Source organism: Stegostoma tigrinum, chromosome 9, assembly GCF_030684315.1.
Source record: "Stegostoma tigrinum isolate sSteTig4 chromosome 9, sSteTig4.hap1, whole genome shotgun sequence".
Lineage (NCBI taxonomy): Eukaryota > Metazoa > Chordata > Chondrichthyes > Orectolobiformes > Stegostomatidae > Stegostoma > Stegostoma tigrinum.
In genome coordinates, this window is record NC_081362.1 from 84,353,741 (window position 1) to 84,379,108 (window position 25,368).

The window sequence follows — 25,368 nt, forward strand, 5'->3', positions numbered from 1 at the left end:
ACAGGTAGATAGGGTAATAAAGAAGGTATTTAGTAAGCTTACTTTTACTGGTGAAGGTATTAAGATTAGGAGTTGGGAGGTCATGTTGTGGCCGTACAGGACGATTGGTTAGGCTACTTTCGGAATACTCCATGCAATTCTGGTCTCCCTGTTATAGGGAGGATGCTGTGAAACTTGAAAGGGTCCTGAAATGATTTACAAGGATGTTGCCTGGTTTGGAGAGTTTAAGCTACAGGGAGAGGCTGAATAGGCTGGGGCTATTTTCCCTGGAGTGTCGGAGGCTGAGGGGTAGCCTCATAGAGGTTTATAAAATTATGAGGGCATGGATACCATGAATAACCACAGCCTTTAGCCCAGTGTGGGACGTCAAAAACAAGGAGGCCTAGTTTAAGGTGAGAGGGGAATATTTAAAAAGAGACCTAACAAGCAACTTTCTCACACAGGGAGTGGCATATGTATGGAATGAGCTACCAGAGGAAGTGGTGGAGGCTGGTACAATAACAACATTTAAAGGGCATCTGGATGGGTATATGAAGATGATGTGTTTAGAGGCATATGGGCCAAATGCTAGCAAATGGGACTAGATTAATTTAAGACATCTGGTTGGAATGGGCCAGTTGGACCAAAGGGTCCGTTTCCATGTAGCACAACTCTGACTCTAAGACGATAAAAGCAGGTGGACAGAAGAGAAACGCATTGAGCGCTACTTAGAAATAATACTGAGAGTGCAAAGGGGACAGAATAAGAGGACTAATTGTTTATCAGCAAAAGCGGATTGAAATGAGCATAGTTTTAGAGATCAGGATATAGAATCATTTGGATAGAGATCAGAAATAGTAAAGGGAAGTAACTTATGGGGGTCATTTACTGCACCCTCCAAAGAAAACAGACAGGGTAGATAGCAAAAGATAATGCCAGCTTGTGACAAAGGTAGAAAGATAATCATGGGTGATCTATGTACACATCTGTCGAATTTCGTTGGCAAAATAAGCCTAGATCAGGAGTTCATAGGTTGTTTTATGAAAAATTTGAGAGAAGTATATTCCACAGCCAACCAGAGAGCAGGCCAAACTAGATCTGGTAACGTGTAATGAGACAGTGTTAATTAATGACCTTAATGAAGATTCCCTTAGGTAGCAGCGATTACTATAAATGACTGAGTTTCACATTCAGCGTAAAGGAGAAAAGAGTGGCTGACACACTAATGTTTTAAATATAAAAAAAGTCAATTATGAGGGCATGAATAGAGAGCTGGGCAAAGTGAAGTGAATAACTTGGTTCAGGAATAAATCAGAGATGTAATGACAGGCATTTAAGGAGATTTTCAGAACTGTCAGAAAAGATACATTGAGAGAGATGAATCAGATTTCAAGGGAGAATAAAGCATCCATAGCTAATGATGGAAGTTTAATGATCATATCAGATTAAAAGAACCAGTAAATAATCCTGCAGACACGAACGGCAGGACAGAACATAGAAAAAATGTTAAGAATAAAAGGAATGGCTAAATGAATACGACTCTACAAACTGGAGTACCAGAGAAAGCTAGCTAGAAACAAAAGCAGTTTAGAATTTCTGCAGGTATTTAACAATTAAGTAATTAAAATGAGCATTGGTTCTCTATTAATTCCCCAATTTCAGTTTGTTAATGTAAAGAAAGCAAATAGCAGGTGAATTGAACAAAATTGTGTCCACTGCAATCTGTCAACACTACAAAGGATGAGCATAATATGAAGGACAATGGAGGTAAATAAAGCAAAGTATCAGCACTTATTCACCCCATGCTTCTTGATCATACAGTAAGGGGCAACAGACAGATTAGAAATATGACAAGTGCAAAAAGAACCCTGGAGTACACCTGAGCTGATATATAAACATTGTAGAATGCATTATGAAGGTGGAGTGGCTACAAAATAGTTAAGTAAGGGAACAAGGGAGTGTCGTACCATGAACAATCAATGGAAGACCTTCTGGCAGACGGTACAGATATTCTTGTCAAATTTGAGAGCGATTAAAGAGAATTTTAGTCGCACTATTATCATAGATAATAATGGCGTTTTGATTAGCAGGAAGGAAGATAAGGGATTGACGGATATGGACTTATTTAGTTGTAGCATGTTTCAATATCTTGAACAATAAGGTGAAGTTGAAGATGGAGCAGCAGCTGAATAGCAGAATGGTCCAGAGTAGCTACCATGTAATAACATTTTTTGGACAAGATGTTGCAACAGAATTGGGAGGAAAATATATCTAAGAAAGGATACATAACACTAATTCGAGATAGGTGAGTAACTATAAGTGAAGTCAAGATGATCAAACTAACTCAAAGTGTTTTTCCACATGAAATTCACGTGATACAAGCTGGAATAGAGATAAACTAAAATTAAATAATGCTGTAATATTGAAACAGAAGCAGGTACCACACTAATCTACAAATAACACAGTGTACAGCTAAAGTTAAAGTCTTGGGATTGCAATTTGTGTTCACATCATCGTAGAAATACTGACAGCCTCACTTTTTCTCAAAAAAAGTTCTGTTATCAAGTAGAGTCATCACTACACATTTCTCTGATAAAATCATTTTAAACAGTAATATTCTCCCTCTAGAATTTCCTTTACCATGAATACATGAGTGCAAAAAGGATAATACTGGAATATTCTGTCCAGTAAAAGTACCACCAGAAATTTCAATCGCAAGCCTTTTGTTCAAAAAAATTAAAGGACTTGCAAAAATGTGAGGGCAAAATGCATTTGACTGTTATTGGAAATTACACTGAAATAATACTACATACATCAGAAAATAAATGTGATTGTACAAAGACTTACTTGCCACTGAGAAGTTATTTAAAGGATATGGTAAATCTGCATCTTGAGGCTTCTCCTTATATCCTATGAAGGATCCATCTGTCTTCAACAGAAAGTACCTTGGTCTCCAGTTTTTGATATATTCCCCTACCACAAAAAGTAAATGTTAATTCCTCTGTCCTAGTCCAGAAATAAAATTTTAAAGAGACATAACCAAAGTAGAAACACTAATAAAAGGAGAGAATGCAATGATGTTCAAGCTAAGATATATCATTACTGACTGAAAATAAACAGTACAGGAGGAGGCCATCTGAATCACTAAGAATCAAGAAAGAGCATTCCATTTTCTAGCTCAGTCTATGTTCCTAAAGGTTACAGCACTTCAAATGAATATTCAAGTTATACGCATTGAGGGTTTCTACCTCAAATCACCCTCTGTGTAATGAGTTGCAAAATTATCACCTTCTGCATGAAACAAATTCTGAATCCTCTTGCTAACTACTTTAAATCTACATCTATGTCACTGACCTCTAAGGGAAACTGGTGCTACCACTCAAGTACCTCAATTTAACACAAATTGGTATTGATTTAAACAAAACCAACTGGTACAACACATATTTCAAATCAACAGAACATGGAAAGAGGATTCCCCACTCTATTATGATCATGGCTGATACAAGTGATGAACACATCAGACTCCAAGTGAAACCTAGCTTGATAGATCTTAAATGATCTTTAAACAAAAGGAAGTCATTTACTGAAAATATTGACAAATTGGTGGCTGTACTTTTAAACAGAATAAAACATTTAAGCAAGATAAATGTGAACTATACTACACTGGATTAAAAAGTTTGAAAGATTTCAATATAGATGTTAAAACAAGGGATGAAATTCATCCAATGAAGAGTTAACAGTGCTCTCCTCAAGGCCTTTTGCTGGAGCTAATATACTTTCACCTGGTTATCTTCCAGCAAATTGCATATTAATTAATTGGTTTTTCCTTCAGCTTTATGTCTCAAAGGAAGCTAAAAAGCTACCTGCAAACTGAACTCCCTATTTCTTTAATTTCTGAGCAAACACCAGTTTCTTGTCTTTCCCTAAACCAAGGTTCAAGCAGCGACTGGCACACATCCACTGAATGAGAGACTAACTCTTGATTTAATCCCTGAACCTGCTACTGGCAAGCAACAGCAAAGGTATTATCCCTTCTTATATAAAAATGCACTGAACTACTCACCTTCAATTCTTCACTGAAAGCACTGTAAAACGTTATTAAAAATGAAAACAAACAAATGGACCTCTCAATTTCCTGCACCAAACCCATGAAAATTCCAAGAAAACTAAAACACACTTATTCTTTCTTAATGTAAAATATAATTAAAGTTATCCTATTAAATCTGAGTAAATCTAAAAAGGCATGAGTGACTGTTCAATTTCCAAAACATCCTAAATTATCTGATCTCACGCAGAAGCCTCAAAACTAGTCTGGAAACAGAACCCATCAACTAGGGTCCTACTCCTCTCTAGTTTAAGTTCTACTGCTCAAAAAAAAAGTATGGCAGGTGTCAAAAGAACTTTTGAGTTTTAGATTTTTGGCTTATTGGGACAGCTTCTCCAGTAGGTGGGACAGGTGCAACTGAAGCAGAATGGGTCCAATATCTTTGCTGTGATGTTTCCTCATGCTGTGGAGGGGTTTTAAACTGGATTTGGCATGGGGGTAGAACACAGAATAGACGTAAAGTTGGAGACAAAGTTTAATCAGTTATAGAAAGAATGCTAGCATAGACCAGCAGGCACAGAAGACAATAAGGAGCATAAGGCACATGGGAGGCTAGAAAGCCAAATTGTATCAATTTTAGTGCATGGAGCTTGACTTGTAAGGTGGACAACTTATAGCATTTATCAGCACATGGGAATATGACATTGCTGCAGTCACTGAGATATACATGGTTGAAGGAAAGACAGCTCAACATTCCAAGGTGGTGAAATTTCAGGTATGATCTTTAATTTTTTTTTGGGGGGGGGTGGCGGTGTTGGACAAGATGGTTGGGGGGGGGGGGGGTCTTGCATTACTGTTAAAGGAAACCATCACTGCAGTGATGAGAAACAACATTCTACCGCATAAAGATAAAAAATCTATACTACTGGCCTCACCACAGTCAAAGAGAGATAGAGGAGCATATATGTAGGCAAATCACAGAAAGGAGAGACAGAAACGGGGACTTCAACTTTGCTAACATTAACTGGGATCATCTTAGTGTGAAAGGATTAGATGAGATGGAAGTTTTTTTTAGGTGCATCCAGACCAGCGTTTTGTGCCAGTATGGAAGCAGTCCTCCTGGAGATACAGCAGTGCTAGATCTGATCCTAGGAAATGAAGTCAGCCAAGTGGCTAAGTTTCAGTGGGCTAGCAAACATGGATCATGGAATATCTTTTTGCAACAGGCTAAAAGAAAACTTCAAAGTGTTTAAAAAGCATTTACGAGTAGAAGGATTTCCAGGGAAAGGGTGGGACCTACTGGAGACCAAAGGACAACCTGAACACGGAACCAGTGGACATGGGTGGGGTCTTAAATGAATACTTCTAATCTGTATTCGCAGAAGAGACAGACATTGTAGCTGGGGATTTAAGTTGAGATGTTGAGGTTTTAGAACATATTAAGATTAATAAGGATTACCTGGTGCTTTTGTGGGCACACAGGTGCTAAAATTCCCACAGCTTGATGAGTCGTATCACAGATCCCAACGGGAGGCATTTGCTGGGGCCCTGGTAGATATATTTAATACTTTGTAGATGGATGGGGGTGGGGTTGAATCTGATTGACAACCACAAATATGAAAGGCATAAACTGAGTAGATCATTAGAGTCATGATCTTCCTCATGGCAGCCACGTTTTTGAGCAGAGGGCATCAGTTCTAGGTGAGAAGTAAAAGGTTAAGGGGCAATCTGAGAGATGAATTTCTCACCCAGACTGCAGTAGATAAATGGAATGTGATGCTTGAGGGGTTGGGGGAAGCAGGTGCTCTTGCAACATTTAAGGAGCATTTGGAGAAGTACTTAAAATGCAAAGTCATAATAGACATTGGTTCAAGTGCTGGCTCCTGGGATTATTAAAAGTTTGGTATTTGTTGGTCAGCAGAGACTGAGTGGCTAAAAAGCCTGTTTCTAAGCTGTATGATCATGACTCGAAAACTTGGCTTGGCTGCCATGTGCCCATTCTCCACCTATTTTCTCATTTGTCAGCAGTGTCCATGCATATGTGAACAGTAAATATCACCAGAATCAAGTGGAATAATACAAAATGATGAATGGTTTGTCAAAAAAAAAACAAGGTCAGGCTAATTTAACTGGCTGAAAGTTAAGGTTGAGTTAAAAACAGCTGCTAGAAAAGCTAATATATAATTGAGTTAATAGAACAGCACTTGAAATCAGAACAACAACACAAACAAGATGGTGAGTGTAGTGGCTATATCTAGCTTAGCCTGGAGGACCTCATAGAAAATGAGTTCCCTGCTTAGACCTGTTAACCTGGTCCAACCAGGGAGCCCTGGCTGACGGATAAGAGCAGGAGTGTCAGATATCCTGTTCACTCTAACAGCTGGCTCTGAGGGAGCTGATGGTGTCAAGGATTCTCCATTGTAAATATAAGGTGATCTCTTGATGGGATAGCACCATCTGTAGAGTTATTTCAGTCATGAGGACAGAAAAGCACTCTCCTGAAGAGATTTGATTACAACATTTGTCTTTAAGTTCGGGTGAGCATTTTTGGCATCACGTCACTATCTCGGAAGCTTGACTCATTCAATCCTGCTGTCAAAGATTGGACACTGCATGTGGAAAGAATGTGTTATTTTTGCGGGCAAATGACATTGCGGCAAATGAAAAGCAACAAGTAATTCTCTTGACAGCTGCTGGACCCACAGCTTTATCAATGATTAGGAGCCTAACTTTCCCTGAGGGACCAGGCACCAAAATCTTTCAAGAGTTGATGGATTTAGTTAAGGTATATTAGGACCCCAATCTGCCTCTAATTCTGAGATGCTATCCATTTTACTCAGCAATTTGAGATCTGGGGAATCCACATCAGGATTTTTGACTAGGTTTAAATGACTGGCAGAGGCACATGACTTTGGTTTAACCTTTAACCAGATGCTGAGAGACTGTTTGATATATGGGATTAATGATGTAACCATGCAAAAGCACCTACTAGCTGAAGCCCAGCTGGACTTTAAGTTGGCACTACAACTGACTTTATCATTGTAAAATGCTGCAAGTGGAGCATATGAGTTATAGGATATTCTGATGCAAGTGGACATCCTTGCAAATCCCCAAAACAAAGCCCAGCCTCAGCCAAACAGTTAAACTTTTCTTCAGGATCCAGGCCAGCAAGCCATTGTAGTATATGGACTTGAGACAGCAAAACAGTCCCACTAGACCTAAACTGAGTCAGAGAACTCAGTGACCAGGACAGCACACACCCTTGAAAGTCCACCTAGATCTAGCTTCAAACAGGTAAATTGCTTGGCAATATCCAAATCAGAACCAATCAAAATAAACATTTGGATAAATGGTCACCCGGTTTTAATAGAGGTCGATATCTGCAAGGTTTTTTAAGTAATTGCTGAACAAGTCTTTAACAAAATTCGCTCAACCCTTAAGTTTGCACAACACCTTAGCTCGACTGAAAACCTATACTGGGGAGTTTTGGTACAACTCCAGTCCCTTATGAGAAGTAGCTAGTTCAGTTAGCAGTGATTGTATTAAAAGGTTTGGGCTCAAGCTTGATGGGGTAGAATTGGTTGAAAAAGATTGACTGACCCATCCCCTCCCTAACTCCCCATCTACACTCACCTTTACTGGTTCCACCTCCGCCTCTTTGACCTGGCTGTCTGCTCTCCACCTATCTTCTCCTTTATCCATCTTCTATCCGCCTTCCCCTCTCTTCCTATTTATTTCAGAATCCTCTTCCCCTCCCCCATTTCTGAAGAAGGGTCTAGGCCAAAACATTCAGCTTTCCTGCTCCTCTGATGCTGCTTGGCCTGCTGTGTTCATCCAGCTCTATACCTTGTTATCTCAGATTCTCCTGCATCTGCAGTTCCTACTATCTCTGAAGAAGATTCACCTTGATTGGCTCCATATTTTGACTAGAAAATTGCTGATCTGAGCGAAGTCCTTATTAAAAATCCAGAAGTTTTTCAGGAAGGTCTAGAGACTATCAAAGGTGCCAAGTCCACCTTGCATGTTGATCAGGAAGCAATTCCACAATTCTGAAAGGCCCATCCAGTGCCATTTACCCTATATGCAGAAGTGAAGGCAGAAATCAGGAGGTTAGAATGCAAAATGAATCACCAAGCCAGTCCAGTCTGTGAAATGGACAGCAATGGTCGCACCAATTACGAAGCCCGATGGTCAGTTCTCTTTTGTGGGGATTCTAAACAAACAGTAAACTACTTTTTGCAGCTACATAAATACCTAATCCTTCACATAGAAGATTCATACAAAAGGCTGGCAGGAGGGCTGCCCTTCATAAAGCTGGGCATGAGCCATGTGCACTTGCAATTGCGGTTAAAGGAGGATTCCCAAAAGTATGCTGCAATTAATGCCCATTTCGGCTATAGTCAGCCTATGCAATTTTTCCAACAGATGGAGAACATTTTACACGGTCTACCTCAGGTCGTCATTTATCTGGATAATGTGCTTGGACATTGTCCTTAGACACTTCTCCAATGCCCTGGGAAGGGAAAAATATCTGTTCCAGGCACCCCAAGTGAGCTACTTGGGCCGCAAAGTCAGCAAGAATAGATTACATCCTTTGTAAGATAAAGCAAGTGTGATCAAAAGGTGCCTCAGATCCCACATCGGTACCAAAGATTTCCTTGGGCTGGTGAATTATGATGGTAAGTTCAAACATAACCTGGCCTCCATCCTGGCACCTTTGTATCAATTGTTAAGAAAAGGGTCAGCCAATAGCCAATCGCCAATCAACAGTTTTCAGGGAAGCAAAGTTACCACCATCATCCTCTAAGTTGTTGGCACTATGACCCAAAGAGATATCCATATGGCGTGACATCGGGGTAGTATTAGCACAAAAGTGACCCATTGGAGAGGAATGCCCAATAGCATATGCACCCAGAACTTTAGCTAATACAGAGTGTAAATACGCTCAGATATACAGAAGAAAGGTTTTGCAGTCATATTCTGAGTCAGGGCATTTTACCAATACCTTTAATAACAGACCACAAACCCTTGCTAGGTCTACTTAAAGAGGAAAACTCAGCGCTACCCATAGTTTCAGGCCAATTCAGCGGTGGGCTCTAATACTAAGTGCATATAATAAGTTGGAACACCGTCCAGGAGGCTGAGTAGTAAATGCTGGTGCATCAACCTGCCTCCCATCGGCGGATATACTACTAGCGGTACCACCATAGGAACAGTCCATAATGGTTTTAATTTCTGGACACATTTTCAGTCACAGCTGACAATATCAAGACTTTGGATGCAGAAAAATCCGATCCTGGCAAAACTAAAACAGCTGGTGGTTATGGGGGAAACCAAAAAGCCATCACAAGCAGAACCGAAACCTTTCTGGACGCGGACAGTAAATCACCATTGAGTACGACGTATTATAATGGGGAGCAAGAATGATTGTCCACAGCAAAGATTACCAGATACTGACAGAACTCCATCAAGAGTTTCCAAATATGGTGATGTTGGCGAGAAGTTGTCTGGTGACCAGAATTGGGCACAGACATAGCCATGTTGTTGAGGCACTGCCCAGAGTGTCAACAAGGACAAAAACTACCTCCAACAACTCCACATTTGTGGAAATGGCCACATAAACCCTGCACTCAGTAACCAGTCAACTACACAGGTCCATTCATGGTGTCTATGTTTTTAATCATAGTGGATGCCCACTCCAAGTGGGTGAACATGCATTGATTCATTAATCAAATACAGAGACCACAACAGAAAAACTGTGTGCATCTTTTGCGATTGATGGACTCTCAGAAGCGTTGGTCACAGATAATGGGCCATCATTTACCAACAGAGAATTTGATATTTCCTAAAGTCAAATGGTATTTGTTATAGAAGGACAGCTCCATACCAACCATCATCCAACGGTCTGACAGAAGAAGCAGTCCAAACTCTGAAGGTAGGCTGAAAGAAACAGCCTATAGATTTTTTTGTCGGGGTGGGGGCAGCACGGCATCAGAGTACAAGACTCCACTAAGCAAAAAGGACAGATTACTTCAGGGGATGAAGTTTGATGGAGGAATCACAGGAATGGCCCTGCATGTGTCAACCATGCCTGTTACCTGAGGCAACACATAACATTTGGGTAAGTCTTAACAAATACATGGACCATATGAACTAACAACTCACAAATGCTGCAGATGCAAAACATGCCTGGCTCCTCAACAGCTTGACTGACTGTTTCAGAACCCATGGGCTCTCCCTCCATCTATCTGAGATGGCAGAAATCGCTGCCTCTATGCCTTTGCTGCCTGAAGAACTGAATGAATTTCTTCCGAGGCACTCAAGGCACAAGAAACAAGCTACAGTATATTACACGCTGCCCGTATCAAAGGCAGAGTTGGAGGAATCTGTCCCAGGAGCTACAAAAAAAATGAACCGGTCTATGTCCTTGGACTCAGAGGGGGAGGGATGTAGTGACTGCAACAAGGTCAGCCAGGTCAATTTCATGGAATGAGTTCCTTGATTGAGGCTGTTAATCTGGTCCAATCGGAGACCGTGGCTGACATATAGGAACAAGAGAGTCAGACATCCTGTTCACTCTGACAGCTGGCTCTGTGTCAAGGACTCTCTACATGTTAAATAGTGAGTTGGTGATGGAATACCAGCCTCTGAAGTTATTTCAGTGAGTCAGTTTAGTTTGAGAGAATTGGGATAAGTGCAGATAGGTCAGTGCAGATTTGATGACCAAAGGGCTTCTTCTATGATCTCTGACTCTATAATGTATTATTTAGTACTGAGCTCCATCAGTTTGCATTTATCAATTAGATTAGTTTAGAAGGCAGTCTAATTCAAAAGCTGCAGGTTTTAAAGAGTTGTTGTGAAGCAAAAAACATTTACAGCTAGATCATTTGGACCATGTGCATCAACTTTGTGGAAAATGCCACATACACAATACAGCTAATTCACTTCGTACGCATTCACAGCAAACATGTACCATTCAGTGCAGAAATCCACTCTCAGTTTTAGAATTTTCCAAATGGAATGCAGCTGATACAGCATATCTTTGATGCAATTCCTGGGTTTTGCTCAGCATTTTGGACTCTGTAATTACTATGGTAAAAGCCAAAGATTGACAAAAGATTGATGCACCAGACTATGCCAACTGTCTATCTAAAAATGTTACCTGAACACTTTGTCCTTAGCTATTATATACTTGGTCAATAACAAAGTAACCTCTTCCTGACTGCATACCAGTGTACTACCATCTCTGGTAAGTACATCCTGCTTGTTGGATGTCATCATTTCTGGTGCCTTGAGTCAGGTCACATTATTTCACTTAGATTTCATAGCAGCATGAAACAATTATATGGCTTGCTTGGTCAGCCTTTTCATGGGGCAGGAGGGAATAAACCATATTAAACTGGATCTGAAATCACATGTAGGCCAGAATAGGTATGGATGGCAGATTTCCTTTTCTAAAGGGCTACTTACTACTCCAATGACATCACCACAATACCGCCACATCCTTAACTACACAAAGTAGAAGTTCTTGGTGTAGGATGTAAAAATCGGCACGGATTGACGTTTGGCAAAGCTAACAAGAAACATTTTCGCATTGGCAAGATGCAACAAGCAGTGTGCCATAAGGATCAGTGTTAGGAACTTAAACCGTTACAATTTACATTAATGAATTGGAGAAGGATCCAAAAGTTTGATCGCTAAATTTACCAATGACCCACTAAAGATTGATAGGAAAGTAAGTTGTGAAGACGTGACAAATGAAGTACAATGCAGGACGATGTAAACTCTAAGGTTTTGGGGTAGATTTGTAGCTCGGGTTGTGGGTTTTGTGGTTGGTTGGCTCGCTGAGCTGGGTTGTTGTTCGGCAGACGTTTCATTACCCTGCTGGATAACATCATCATTGCAGCCTCCGATGAAGCACCAGTGTGTTTACCTGCCTGGTTTTTAAAACTCGAGTCCACTGAACTGGACTGCCTCAATTCCAGCTTTCCTTTTGAGTGGAGTGTATATGGGATCGAGTTCCATGTGCTTATTGATGGCTTTCTTCGCGGAGTACCAGGCTTCTAGGAATTCCCATGCCAGTCTCTGCTTTGCTTGTCCCGGGATTTTGGTGTTGTCCCAGTCGAATTGGTCGTTCTCCTTATCCATGTGGATAGAGATATGGGAGTACTGGTAATGTCTTTTTGTAGCCAGTTGGTGTTCATGTACCCTCGTTATTGGTTTCCTTCCTGTTCATCTGATTAGTGTTTGTCACAGTCTCTGCAGGGGATCTTGCAGATGACATTAGTCCTGTCCATAGTGGGGTGTGGGTCTTTGCTCTGGATGAGCAGTGGTTGTAGGGTTGATGTGGGTTTGTGTGCCACTCTGATGCCCAGCAGTCTTGTCATTTGTTCCAATGCGCTCCTGATGTAAAGTTGTGCAATGAGTGTGTCAGGGAGTGTAGTATCTTCCTGATGCTGTTCGTGTAGGCATCTTTTGACCTGGTTTTTTGGACATCCATTATCTTTGAAAACCTGGAAGAGAGATTCTTCTTCTTCTCAGTGTAGTTGTGTTGCTGCAGTGCGTTGCTGCCCATTTCAGCAGTGTTCGCGTGCAGCTTCATGTGTGTGTGTTAGGATGGTTACTGCTGAAGTTCAGTATCTGGTCCATGTGTATGGCTTTTCTGTGTACTTTCATTTGGAGTTCCCCATTTGTCTTGCACTCTACCATGACGTCAGGAACGGCAGCTGTTTGTTCTTTTCCTCCCCTCTGGTGAATTTTATTCCAGTGAGGGTGTTGTTTATCAGTTTGTGTGTTTCCTCTAGTTTGGTCAGGTTAATGATGACAAAAGGTGTTGTCCACATAGCGGATCCATTGTTTTGGTTGTATTAGATGTAAAATTAGTCATTCTGGCAGGAAAACAGAAAAAGGTACAGTGACTCAATATTGAGAGACTTTAGAACTCAGATGCAGAGGTCTCTAAGGATCATAGAGTAGGAATCACAAAAGGTTAGTATGCAGATAGTGGATAACTCAGAAAGCTAATAAAGAATGTTATCATTTATTGCAAAGAGGCCTGAAAACAGAAGTAGCAAGGTTATGCTTGGCGTCAAAGAGCTCACATCTGGACTATGTACACTGTACTAATTGCCTTACTTGAAGGATAGGTGTGAATGCGTTGAAAGCAGTTCACAACTTTACTCAGCTAATACCCGAAATGGGCAGGTTGCCTCAGAAATATAGATTGTACAGGCTGGGCTTATATCCGACGTTTAAAAGAGTAAGAAGCAACTTGATTTAAACAAGATTCTGAGGACAGAACAGATGTGGTGAAAGGGGGAAATTTCAAACAAAAGGATCATTTTTTAAATGTAGCCCATTTGTGAAAGAAGAAATTTATTCTCAGGAAATAATTGTCTCTGGAACACTCTTCTCAAAAGGCAGTTGATTTGATTTTGTTTTTTAAAAGGGAGAAGTAGATTCTTGACAAATAAAGTGGGTAAAGATCAGTGATAAGTAAGAATGCAGAGTAATCAATTTAGCCATGAGTTCACCAAATAACAGAGAAGGTTCAAGAGGCTGAGAGAGCCCTGTCCCTGCTCCTAACTTGCATTTATTTTCATACAGATAGAATAAAACCTCAGAAACATGTAAACAAAACATAAAGTCAATGTCTAAGAGTAGTTATAAAGAAAATATCACCAGTTTATATTTGGACATCAAACAATTTGGTTGCCACACTTGCTGTCAACATTCTGTAAGGGAATGTTGCATTTTAAAAATTATACTTAAAAATAAATCATGACAGCAATGCAAGTTTCTAATTCACAGAGAATCAAGGGCAACACTTACTCAGGCATGGGTTTCTTGAAAACTGCATCAATAGAACTTTTAAAACAAGATTTAAATTGTTTCAGGGGCTCTGGGCGTCACTGCGTAAGCCAGCATTTGTTATCCATCCTAACTGCCTTGTTGAAGACGGTGGTAAGCTGCCTTTTGGTACCACCATGGTCCCTGGGTTGCAAGAACACCTAGTGTGTCAGGGAGGGAGTTCAACAGTAAAGGAACAGCAATGGCATGGTGGCACAGTGGTTAGCACTGATGCCTCACAGCACCAGAGACCCTGGTTCGATTCCACCGTCTGGCAACCGCCTGTGTGGAGTTTGTGCATTCTCCCCATGTCTATGTGGGTTTCTGCCAAGTACTCCGGTCCAAAAATGTGAAGGCTAGATGAATCAGCTATGCTAAATTGCCTATAGTGTTCAAGGATGTGCAGGCTAGGTGGATTTGCCACGGGAAATTCAGGGTTATAAGGATAGGGCAGAGGGTGGATCTGGGTGGGATGCTCTTCAGAGGGTTGGTGTTTACTCGGAGGGCTGAATGGCCTGCTTTCATGCTGTAGGATGGTGTGTAGCTGAGGGGGCAACTTGCAGGGAGTGGGGATCTGCCGCCCTTGTGCTTCAACTTGATAGACATCACAGATTTGGAAAATACAAATGGAGGAGCTTTGGTGAGTTACCACTGTCACAGTCCATCAGTGAAGGGAGTGCAAATGAAGATGGTGGCTAGGGTACCAATCCAGCAAATTGAAGAAGCTCAACACTATGACAAAACAATTTTTGTGGGCCTGTACTCCTTCAGTTAAGTGAAGAATAATCCATTAGACTTCTGGACATGTGGCAGAAAGGCATTGGCATGACAGGAGGCAAGCTATTCCACAGAATTCCTAATCTTTGAGCTGCTTTTGTAACAACTCTGTGCAGCCGGTCCAGTGCAGTTACTGACCGCTGGTAGATTCAGGCGTGGTAATACCTGTGAAATCAAGGGACAAATGGTCATATTCTCTATTGTTATAGGTGGTTATTAATTGTCACATGTGTGGCATGAATGTTACCTGCCACACATCAACCCAATTGAATGTTTCTAGGTCTTACTGCATATTAACATAATTTGTTTCAGTTTCTGAGACATTGTACAATGGTCAGCACAATCATTGAATTTCCCCATATGAGGGCCTTGAGGATTATAAAGAAATTAGGAAAGGTTTTAAGAGGGCTAGAAAGGGCATTGAAATGTCCTTGGCAAGTACGATTAAGGAGAATCTGAAAGGTATTTTATATGTATATTAGAAGCATCATGGTGGATGGGGTAAGGGTAGGTCCACTCAAAGACAAAGATGGGGATTTATGCGTTGAGCCAGAGGAAATGGGCGAGGTCCTTTAATGAGTATATCACACTAGTATTCACAAAGGAGAATGACAGAGAAGTAGGGAGGGGTATGATAATATCAGCATGCCCTGGAATATTGAAGTGGTTGTGGTGTTGGGTGTCTTGAAAAACATTAAGATAGATTTGTGATCAGAGATAATGGGAACTGCAGATGCTGGAGAATCCGAGATAAGAAAGTGTGGAGCTGGATGAACTCAGCAGGCTAAGCAGCATCTCAGGAGCACAAAAGCTGACGTTTCGGGCCTAGACCCTTTATCAGAAAACATGAAGGGTCTAGGCCCGAAACGTCAGCTTTTGTGCTCCTGAGATGCTGCTTGGCCTGCTGTGTTCATCCAACTACACACTTTCTTATCTAAAATAGATTTGTCCTCAGGGGCTGAGTGAATCTCTCTCAAGATTCCAAGGGAGGCATGACAGGAGATTGCTGGAGTCCTGACAGAGATCTTTGTATCATCTTTAGCCACAGGTGAGGTTCTAGAAGACTGCAGAATAGCCAATATTGTTCCTTTGTTTAAGGATCAGAGCTGGGACCTCTTGTTTAGTTGCTTGTGAAAATGTAGGTGGTCTGATTAGCAAGTTTGCAAACAACACAACAATTGGTGAACTTGTGGATAATGAGGAAGGTTGTCAAAGGACACAGCAGGATATAAATTAGTTGAGTGGAGAAATGGCAGATGGCATTTAATCCAGATGTCTAATGTAATCCATTTGGGGAGGTGAAATGCAAGAGAAAAGTATATAGTTAATGGCACGACCCTTAGGACATTGATATATGAAGGAATCTTGGGGTGCAAGTACACAGCTCCCTGAAAGTGACAGCACAAGTGAGTAAGGTGGTAAAGACAGCATACAGCATGCCTGCAGGCAGGGCATAGAGTATAAAAATTGGCACACCACGTTGCAGCTGTATAAAACTTTAGTCAGCCCTCATTTGGAATATTGCACACAGTTCAGGTCACTCCACTTTGCCTTTGGAAAGGGTGCAGAAAAGATTTACCAGGATGTTACTGGATTTCAGTATACTAGCTATGAGGAGCGGTTGGACATACTTGGATTATTCTTCACTACGGCATTGGAGGCTAAGAGGCAACCTGATAAAAGTACATAAAATTATGAGAGGGTGGAAATGTCAAATTCTCAAGGGCAGAGGTTTCAGGTGACGGGGGCAAGTTCAAAAGATGATGTGCACAGCAATTTATTTTTAAATACAGTTGTTTGACCTCTACTAGGAAGGCAGTAGAAGCAGATATGATGACAATGTTTAAGAGGCATTTAGATAAATGCATGAAATAACAGGGAATAAAAGGTAGACATTTCTTGTGTTGGCAGATGGGATCTGTTAAGAGTTACATCATGGTCAGCACAGACATGGTGGGCCAAAGGGCCTGTCCCTGCACTGTTCTATGTTTTGACTTTATAATGGATAGAAAGTCACTGATGAAGCAGTTTAAGAAGCATTTGGTCCAGGACACAACCCTGAGGAACTCCTGCAATCACGTAGAGAGGTTAGGATGATTGGCCTCCAACAAACACAACCATCTTTACTTGTGGTAGGTATGATTCCAAACAAAAGACTTTTCCCTGATCCCAGTGACTCCAATTTTGCTAGAGATCTTCATGTCAAAGGCAGTCACTCATCTCCTAACTTCTGGAGTTCAGCTCTTTTATCCATGTTTTGACAGTTATCGACTGTTGTAAGGTTAAGAACCAAGGCAACTTAGTGCAACTCAAATTGAACAGCACCAAACAGGTTATTACTGGGAATAGCACCATCAACAATCTCTTCTATCATTTTGTTGATGATTAAAAGTAGACCGACAAGGTGGTAAACTGCCAGTTTGGATTCATCCTGATATTCAGGGACAGGGCATGCCTGGACATTATTCCACATTGCCAAGTGGACACTGTTGATGGAGTATTGTCAGGGCCCAGAGCTTTGCACCAACAAATGCCTTCAGTTATTTCATGATGGCACAGAGTTGTTACAACGCAGTACAAAACTTTGACCTGGGAGAATGTTGCTGGTGTTATGTCCCGCTTTCTATCTATCTGTTTAGGCAGATAAACAGTTTAAACAGATAAACAGAAAGCGGGACATAACACCAGCGCTTCACCGGAGGCTCACTGATGATGTTACCGAGAATGGTGACGAATCGTCTGAAAACTAACCTTCCAGCTCAGCGAGCAAACTCACATCCACAAGAAAGTGCATTTACAGTAGTGAAAGAACATAGAACATTACAGCACAGTACAGGCCCTTTGGTGCTCAATGTTGTGCCGACCTGTCATACCGATCTCAAGCCCATCTAACCTACACTATTCCACGTACGTCCATATGCTTATCCAATGACGACTTAAATGTACCTAAAGTTGGCAAATCTACTATCGTTGCAGGCAAAGCGTTCCATTCCCTTACTACTCTCTGAGTAAAGAAACTACCTCTGACATCTGTCCTATATCTTTCACTCCTCAATTTAAAGCTATGCCCCCTCGTGCTCGCCGTCACCATCCGAGGAAAAAGGCTCTCCCAATCCACCCTATCTAACCGTCTGATTATTTTATATGTTTCAATTAAGTCAGCTCTCAACCTTCTTCTCTCTAATGAGAACAGCCTCAAGTCCCTCAGTCTTTCCTCGCAAGACCTTCCCTCCATACCGGGCAACATCCTAGTAAATCTCCTCTGCACCCTTTCCAAAGCTTCCACATCCTTCTTATAATGCAGTGACCAGAACTGTACACAATACTCCAAGTGCGGCCGCACCAGAGTTTTGTACAGCTTCACCATAACCTCTTGGTTCCGGAACTTGATCCCTCTATTAATAAAAGCTAAAACACTGCATGCCTTCTTAACAGCCCTGTCAGCCTGGGTGGCAACTTTCAAGAATCTGTGTACATGGACATCGAGATCTCTCTGCTCATCTACACTACTAAGAATCTTACCATTAGCCCTGTACTTTGCCTTCCGGTTACTCCTACCAAAGTGCATCACCTCACACTTGTCTGCATTAAAATCCATTTGCCACCTCTCAGCCCAGCTTTGCAGCTTATCTATGTCTCTCTGCAACCTACAGCGTCCTTCATCACTATCCACAACTCCACCGACCTTAGTGTCGTCTGCAAATTTACTAACCCATCCTTCTACGCCCTCATCCAGGTCATTTATAAAAATGACAAACAGCAGCGGATCCAATAACAACCCCTGCGGTACACCACTAGTAACTGGTCTCCAGGATGAACATTTACCATCAACTACCACCCTCTGTCTTCTTTCAGCAAACCAATTTCCGATCCAAACTGCTATGTCTCCCACAATTCCATTCCTCCGCATTTTGTACAATAGCCTACTGTGGGGAACCTTATCGAAAGCCTTGCTGAAATCCATATACACATCAACCGGTTTACTCTCATCCTACCCTTCACAAAACCGTGCTGACTATCCCTAATCAATTTATTCTTTTCTAGATGATTATAAATCCTATCCCTTATAACCTTTTCCAACACTTTACCAACAACTGAGGTAAGGCTCACTGGTCTATAATTACCAGGGTTGTCTCTACTCCCCTTCTTGAACAGGGGAACCACATTTGCTATCCTCCAGTCTTCTGGCACTATTCCTGCAGACAATGACGAGTTAAAGATCAATGCCAAAGGCTCGGCAATCTCCTCCCTGGCTTCCCAGAGGATCCGAGGATAAATCCCATCCGGCCCAGGGGACTTATCTATCTTCACCTTCTGAAGGATTTCTAATACCTCTTCCTTCTGAACCTCAATCCCACCTAGTCTAATAGCCTGTATCTCAGTATTCTCCTCGGCAACATTGTCATTTTCTAGAGTGAATACTGTTGAAAAATATTCATTTAGCGCTTCCCCTATCTCATCTGACTCCACACACAACTTACCACTACTATCCTTGATTGGGCCTAATCTTACTTTCGTCATTCTTTTATTCCTTATATACCTATAGAAAGCCTTAGGGTTTACCCTGATCCTATCCGCCAACAACTTCTCATGTCTCCTCCTGGCTCTTCTGAGCTCTCTCTTTAGGTCTTTCCTGGCTACCTCATAGCCCTCAAGTGCCCTAACCGAGCCTTCACATCTCATCCTAACATAAGCCTTTCTTCTTCCTCTTGACCAGAGATTCCACCTCCTTCGTAAACCACGGCTCCCGCACTCTACAGCTTCCTCCCTGCCTGAGAGGTACATACTTATCTAGGACACACAGGAGCTTTTCCTTGAATAAGCTCCACATTTCTAATGTGCCCACCCCCTGCAGTTTCCTTGCCCATCCTATGCTCCCTAAATCTTGCCTAATCTCATCATAATTGCCTGAGTTAAATACAGAGGTAAATGGATGTATCAGAGCAAGAATCAAGAAATTAAAAATTCAAAAGCTAACTCTCCACCAATTGGATTGGAAAACATGAAGGTGCTTGTAAGTTTGGATAACATGTTTTATCTCCAGAAAACTATCAAAGTGACTTACAAGGCCTATTGCAGAAATATCCATTTTCCTTATTCATTCATGGGACTCATGTGCTGCTCACTGGCCAACATTTATTGCCTATCCTTAACTGTCCTCAAAGGTGTGCAGTGAGCAGTTGATACAACTTAGTAACTTATCTGGCCATTTTGGAGAGTAGTTGAGTCAACCACATTGGTGGGTCTGGAGAAAAATTACCCTTTCCAAAAGGGGACAGTGAACCAGCGATTCTTCTTTTCAAAAAAATAATGATTTTGTGGTCATCATTAGATTTTTAAATTGCAAACTTTTTTGATTGTGGCAGTGGAATTCAATCTGCCACAATAAGATTAGAACCAAAATGCCAGAATTACACATGACAGCAACAATACCATTAAGCCATCACCTTCCCTATTAAAGGCATATGCCAGGACAAACAGTTTTGTCCAATTTTGATGCTAAAATAGGGATGCTACCTCGGAAACATCAGTACAGACTTAACTAAGTGAACTAAGAGACAGAGTTCATGAAGAACATAACACTGTTAAACTGGGTTTTGGAGCTGAAAGCTCATCATCCATAACAGTCTGAAACTGGTTGGGTCACAAAAATTATGAATTGGTTATCGCAATGTTAATGTGGTGAGGAAAATAAGACTCATGCTAAGACTGGAGGACTGCTTTTAATGAACATGACAAGCACAGTTTAACATAAAATTCAACTTGTTCAAAGGATACCAGCAAGATCTTCTGATTGACGGAACTAAAGTAGTACTAGGTTTTGCAAGTGCAGATGGACTTTCAATGCAAGGACATTCCATTTGGAATGAAAAATTCACCAGCAACAGTCCAATGATTAAATCAATAAACTAATTATTGAAGAACAATGTAATTGGTGACCCCATCAACTATTTTGTTGTTTTTTAACCAAACCTGGGAAGAACACTTAAACCATTTGACTGAGCTACTTGATCAGCTAACTTCATTATGAACATAGCTAAAAAGTGAATTTGCCAAGGCAGGGACTTATTTGGGCCACACTGATACACAGCAAATAGCACCTAGAGAAGTCAAAACCTGGATATCTTGGATTTTCCCTAGAACAAACTGATCTATGTTATCAGAGATAATGGGAACTGCAGATGCTGGAGAATCTAAGATAACAAAGTGTGAAGCTGGATGAACATAGTAGGCCAAACAGTGTCTCAGGAGCACAAAACCTGACATTTCAGGCCTAGACCCTTCATCGGGCTAATGATGGGTCGAGGCCCGAAACGTCAGCTTTTGTGCTCGAGATGCTGCTTGGTCTGCTGCGTTCATCCAGCTTCACACTGTTATCTGTGATCTATGTTAGCATGATTGGATTCCACCACATTTGTCCTGAACTTCAGCACTGTTATTGCACCTTATACAAACTTGAAAATTTGTCAGAAAAGGCAAAACATTTGAATGACAGCAGCATGTCAAGTGCCTTTGAAAACTCAAAAAGCTGTGCAGACAACTGCACTGGTTTTAGCTATGTCTAATTTATGAGAAATCATTCAAACTGGCTGATGATGCCAGCAACAGCAAGGGGGCTGTTTCACTGCAAGTTGGCGAGTCATAAGGATTGAATATTGAGTTATTTTTTAAAGAAGTTGACAGCATGTCAACAAAACAAAAATCAACAACTGAAAAAGAGGCAGAGAATCTTGTGACGTACATCCTTTTGAGATCTACATCAGCAATAATGTGCAAGAAATTTATATAGGATACAAACCCTTGATTTTCTTAGAAGTTTCACAACTAGAAGTTATAATTTTTCTTCAGAAATCGGACAACACCAGGTTATAGACAACGGGTTCATTTGAAATCACACGCTTTCGGAGCATACCCCCTTTGTCAGGTGAACTGCTATGCTTCGAAAGCTTGTGATTTCAAATAAACCTGTTGGACTATAACCTGGTGTCTGCTGATTTTTGACCTTGTCCACCCCAGTCCAACACCAGCACCTCCACATGAGTTTTCTTGGAGAATAATTCTCCAACCAGGAGATTTGAAAATCATCCATGTGCCTGGAAAGGAAAAGGTTTAGCAGACCCTTTATCAGAAGCACATTTGAAGGATACAGTAACGTGGCACCCATGAACTAATGTGAGATGTGCATGCTATGTAACTCAGTATACTTTTAATGTCAACATGTTACTATTGAATAAAGATTAATTTTGATGAGTAATGAAATTTTGATGAGTAATGAAATACATTTTCATTGTTGGGAAGGTGTCATGCAAGGTATCTAATTTGTCCAGATTTTAATATCACTTTTGTCCCCCATGATAGAATTTTAAAATTTGAATGTAGGATTTCTGTGGGTATGAAGAGACTTAATGGTTATACTGCAAGTATTTTTTGTAATCTTGGACGTCTTTTTAAAAAAAAGAGACACAGTCTGGCAGACAGTTTTGGATGCTAATTCAACTTTCAGATAGAAGATTCTGAATTTTGGGGAATCTAAAAGGGGAAACATCCATAGCTTTGGGAGGGGGGAACTTTTGGATTTCAGCTGGGCAGTTTTGTCAGAGTATTGACTGAAAGCGGATGTGTAAAAGTAGTTGTGTTCCTGAGAAAGGTATTTAGAATTGGAAAGTAATAGATTACTTCAGCGTAGAGTTCAGTATAAGTTCCAGTCTGGAAGTGTTTAGTTAAAGCCATTAAAAGCATAATCTGAAGTCAACAAAATTTAAAGGCCAGTCAAAGGAAGACTCCAGGGTAGACGGGGTAGCGAAGGTGGTGTTTGGCGTGCTTACCTTCATCAGTCAGAGCACCGAGTACAATATTTGGGATGACATGTTACAGCGGTACAAGACATTGGTTAGGCCACGTTTAGAGTACTGCATACAACTCTGGTCACCCTGCTATAAGAAGGATGTTATTAAGTTGGAAAGGGTACAAAAGAGATTTTCAAGGATGTACCATGACTGGAAGGTTCAGGTTACAAGCAGAGACCGGATAGGCTGAGACTTGTTTTATAACTGAGAATACAGTAAGCTAAGGGGCAACCTTAGAGATTTTTATTAAAATCCTCAGGGGCATAGGTAAAGGAAATAGCCATGGTTTTTCACCCAGTGCAGAGGAGTCCAAAACTAGGGGACATAGGTTTAAGGTGAGAGGGGAAGGATTTAAAAGGAACATGAGGGGGCAATGTGTTTCACACAGCGTGGTATGTAAACAGAATGAGCCTCTAAAGAAAATGATGGAGGCAGGTAAAATTATGACATTTAAAAGACATTTAGCCAGGTACATGGGTAGGAAATGTTTTGAGGGATATGGGCAAAATGTAGGCAAATGGGAATAATCAGAGTCATACAGCACGGAAACAGCCCCTTCGGTTCAACCAGTCCATGCCAAATATAATTCCAAACTAAACTAGTGCCACCTGCCTGCTCCTGACCCAATTCCCTCCAAGCCTATCCTATTCATGTATGTATCCAAATGTCTTTTAAACGTTAATTGCACCCACATCCACCACTTCCTCAGGAAGTTCGTTCCACACATGAACCACTCTCTGTGTAAAAAAATTTGCCTCATGACCTTTTCAAACCTCTCTCCGCTCACCTTAAAAATATGCCCCCTAGTCCTGAAATTCCCCATCATAGGGAAAAGACAATTACCATCAACTCTATCTATACCTCTCATTATTTTACAAACTTCAATCAGGTCACGTCTCAACCTCCTACACTCCAGTGAAAAAAGTCCCCATCTATCCTGCCTTTCCTTATAACTCAAACCTTCCACACCCAGCAACATCCTGGTAACCCCTTCTGAACCCTCTCCAGCTTGATAATATCCTTCCTATAACTGCGCAGCCACAACTGGTCACAGTATCCATAAACCTAGTTGGCATAGACAAGTTGGACCAAGGGGCCTGTTTCCAAGTTGTTAGACTATGATCGCAAAGGCTCTCCGATTGTCAATACTGGGATTTGAAATCACAATTCAATTAAGCCCTACAGGGGTGAGAGAGAATGGAATTAACGAGTTTTGAGAAGATTTGTAGCTCAGGTTGAGGTTCTGGATATGAGTTTGCTCGCTCAGCTGGAAGGTTAGTTTTCAGACGTTTCATCACCATTCTAGGTAACATCATCAGCGAGCCTCCGACGAAGCGCTGGTGTTATGTCCCGCTTTCTATTTATATGTTTAGGTTTCCTTGGGTTGGTGATGTCATTTGCCGTGTAGGTGATGTCATTTCCCATTCTTTTTCTCAGAGGATGGTAGATTGATTTGGAGTCAATGTGTTTGTTGATGGAGTTTCGGTTGGAATACCATGGTTCTGGTGCATGTCTCTGTTTGACTTGTCCTAGGATGGATGTGTTGTCCCAATCAAAGTGGTGTCCTTCCTCATCTATATGTAAGGATACTAGTGACAGTGGGTCATGTCGTTTTGTGGCTAGTTGATGTTCATGTATCCTGGTGGCTAGCTTTCTGCCTGTTTGTCCAATGTAGTGTTTGTCACAGTTCTTGCAAGGTATTTTGTAGATGACGTTCGTTTTGCTTGTTGTCTGTATAGACAACTTATCAACAGGTGGCGATAGACCCGACCCCACAACTAGAGAACCAAATCACAGCCTTACTCAAAAAACTTCAAAAATCTGGAGAATTAAACAAGAGAGGCTTCCAAAAAATGAAACCAGATGGATCCAACACACCACGCTTCTATGGACTCCCACAAATTCACAAACCAGGAGCCCCCCCTCAGACCCATTGTGTCGCTACCTGGAACACCAACCTACAGATTAGCCAAGGAACTACACCAAAGACTAAAACACCTCGTAAAAGACTCCCATCACTCCATTCACTCCACCCAAGAATTCCTGAACACCAAAGACACCAAGATAGAAGAGGATGAAATAATGGTCTCCTTTGACGTAACAGGCCTGTTCACATCCATCAACATCAACCTGGCCAAAGAAACACTGACTACACTAATAGAAGAACCGAAGACACATACACCAGACACCAACCTCATTTGCAAGGACATCATCAAACTAGTGGACCTATGCCTTACCACCCACTTCACTTTCAATAACAAAACCTACAGACAAACCAACGGTACACCCATGGGATCTCCGATATCAGGGTTCTTAGCAGAGGCAGTAATGCAGAGACTCGAACAAACAGCTCTGCCAATCTTCCAACCCAAACTTTGGGTCCGCTACGTGGATGACACCTTTGTCATCACTACACAAAACAAATTAGAGGAAACCTTCAAGACCATCAATGATACCCTTACTGGCATAACATTCACAAAAGAGGAGGAAAACAACAACAAACTGCCATTCCTAGATGTCACAGTAGAACGAACATTCAACGGGGAACTTCAAACCAGCGTCTACAGGAAAACAACGCATACGGACCAAATACTGAACCACAGGAGCAACCATCCCAACGCCCACAAACGAAGCTGCATTAGAACATTATTCCAATGAGCCACCACACACTGCAGCACAGAGGAACTACGAACAGCAGAAGAAAATCACCTACACAGTGTATTCAAAAAGAATGGATACCCAATGAACACAGTCCGCCGATTTCCCAGCAACTAACCCAAACAAACAGACAAAACGGGCCCAAGAAACCATAACCACTCTCCCCTACATCAAAGACATTTCCGAAATGACTGCCAGACTACTCGGACCTCT

The 25,368-nt window shown here is 41.4% G+C and overlaps 1 protein-coding gene across 11 annotated transcripts in view; it reads right to left on the reverse strand.

Moving 5' to 3' along the window:
• The window catches only part of akt3a (v-akt murine thymoma viral oncogene homolog 3a), a 397,520-nt gene that overhangs the window by 282,450 nt on the left and 89,702 nt on the right, over positions 1-25,368 (reverse strand). For 7 of the 11 annotated variants that reach the window (XM_059648719.1, XM_048536499.2, XM_059648714.1 and 4 more), the window contains one exon: positions 2,827-2,952. The exons of 1 other annotated variant lie outside the window; for it this stretch is intronic. Coding sequence is in view for 4 of the 10 variants with exons in the window: in XM_048536499.2 (XP_048392456.1) it covers positions 2,827-2,952 (126 nt within the window). In the remaining 6 variants the exon portion in view is untranslated. Of the gene's footprint in view, positions 1-2,826; positions 2,953-7,928; positions 8,102-25,368 lie in introns of all 11 variants that reach the window. 3 more of the 11 variants (XM_048536503.2, XM_059648716.1, XM_048536506.2) reach the window with 1 other exon arrangement.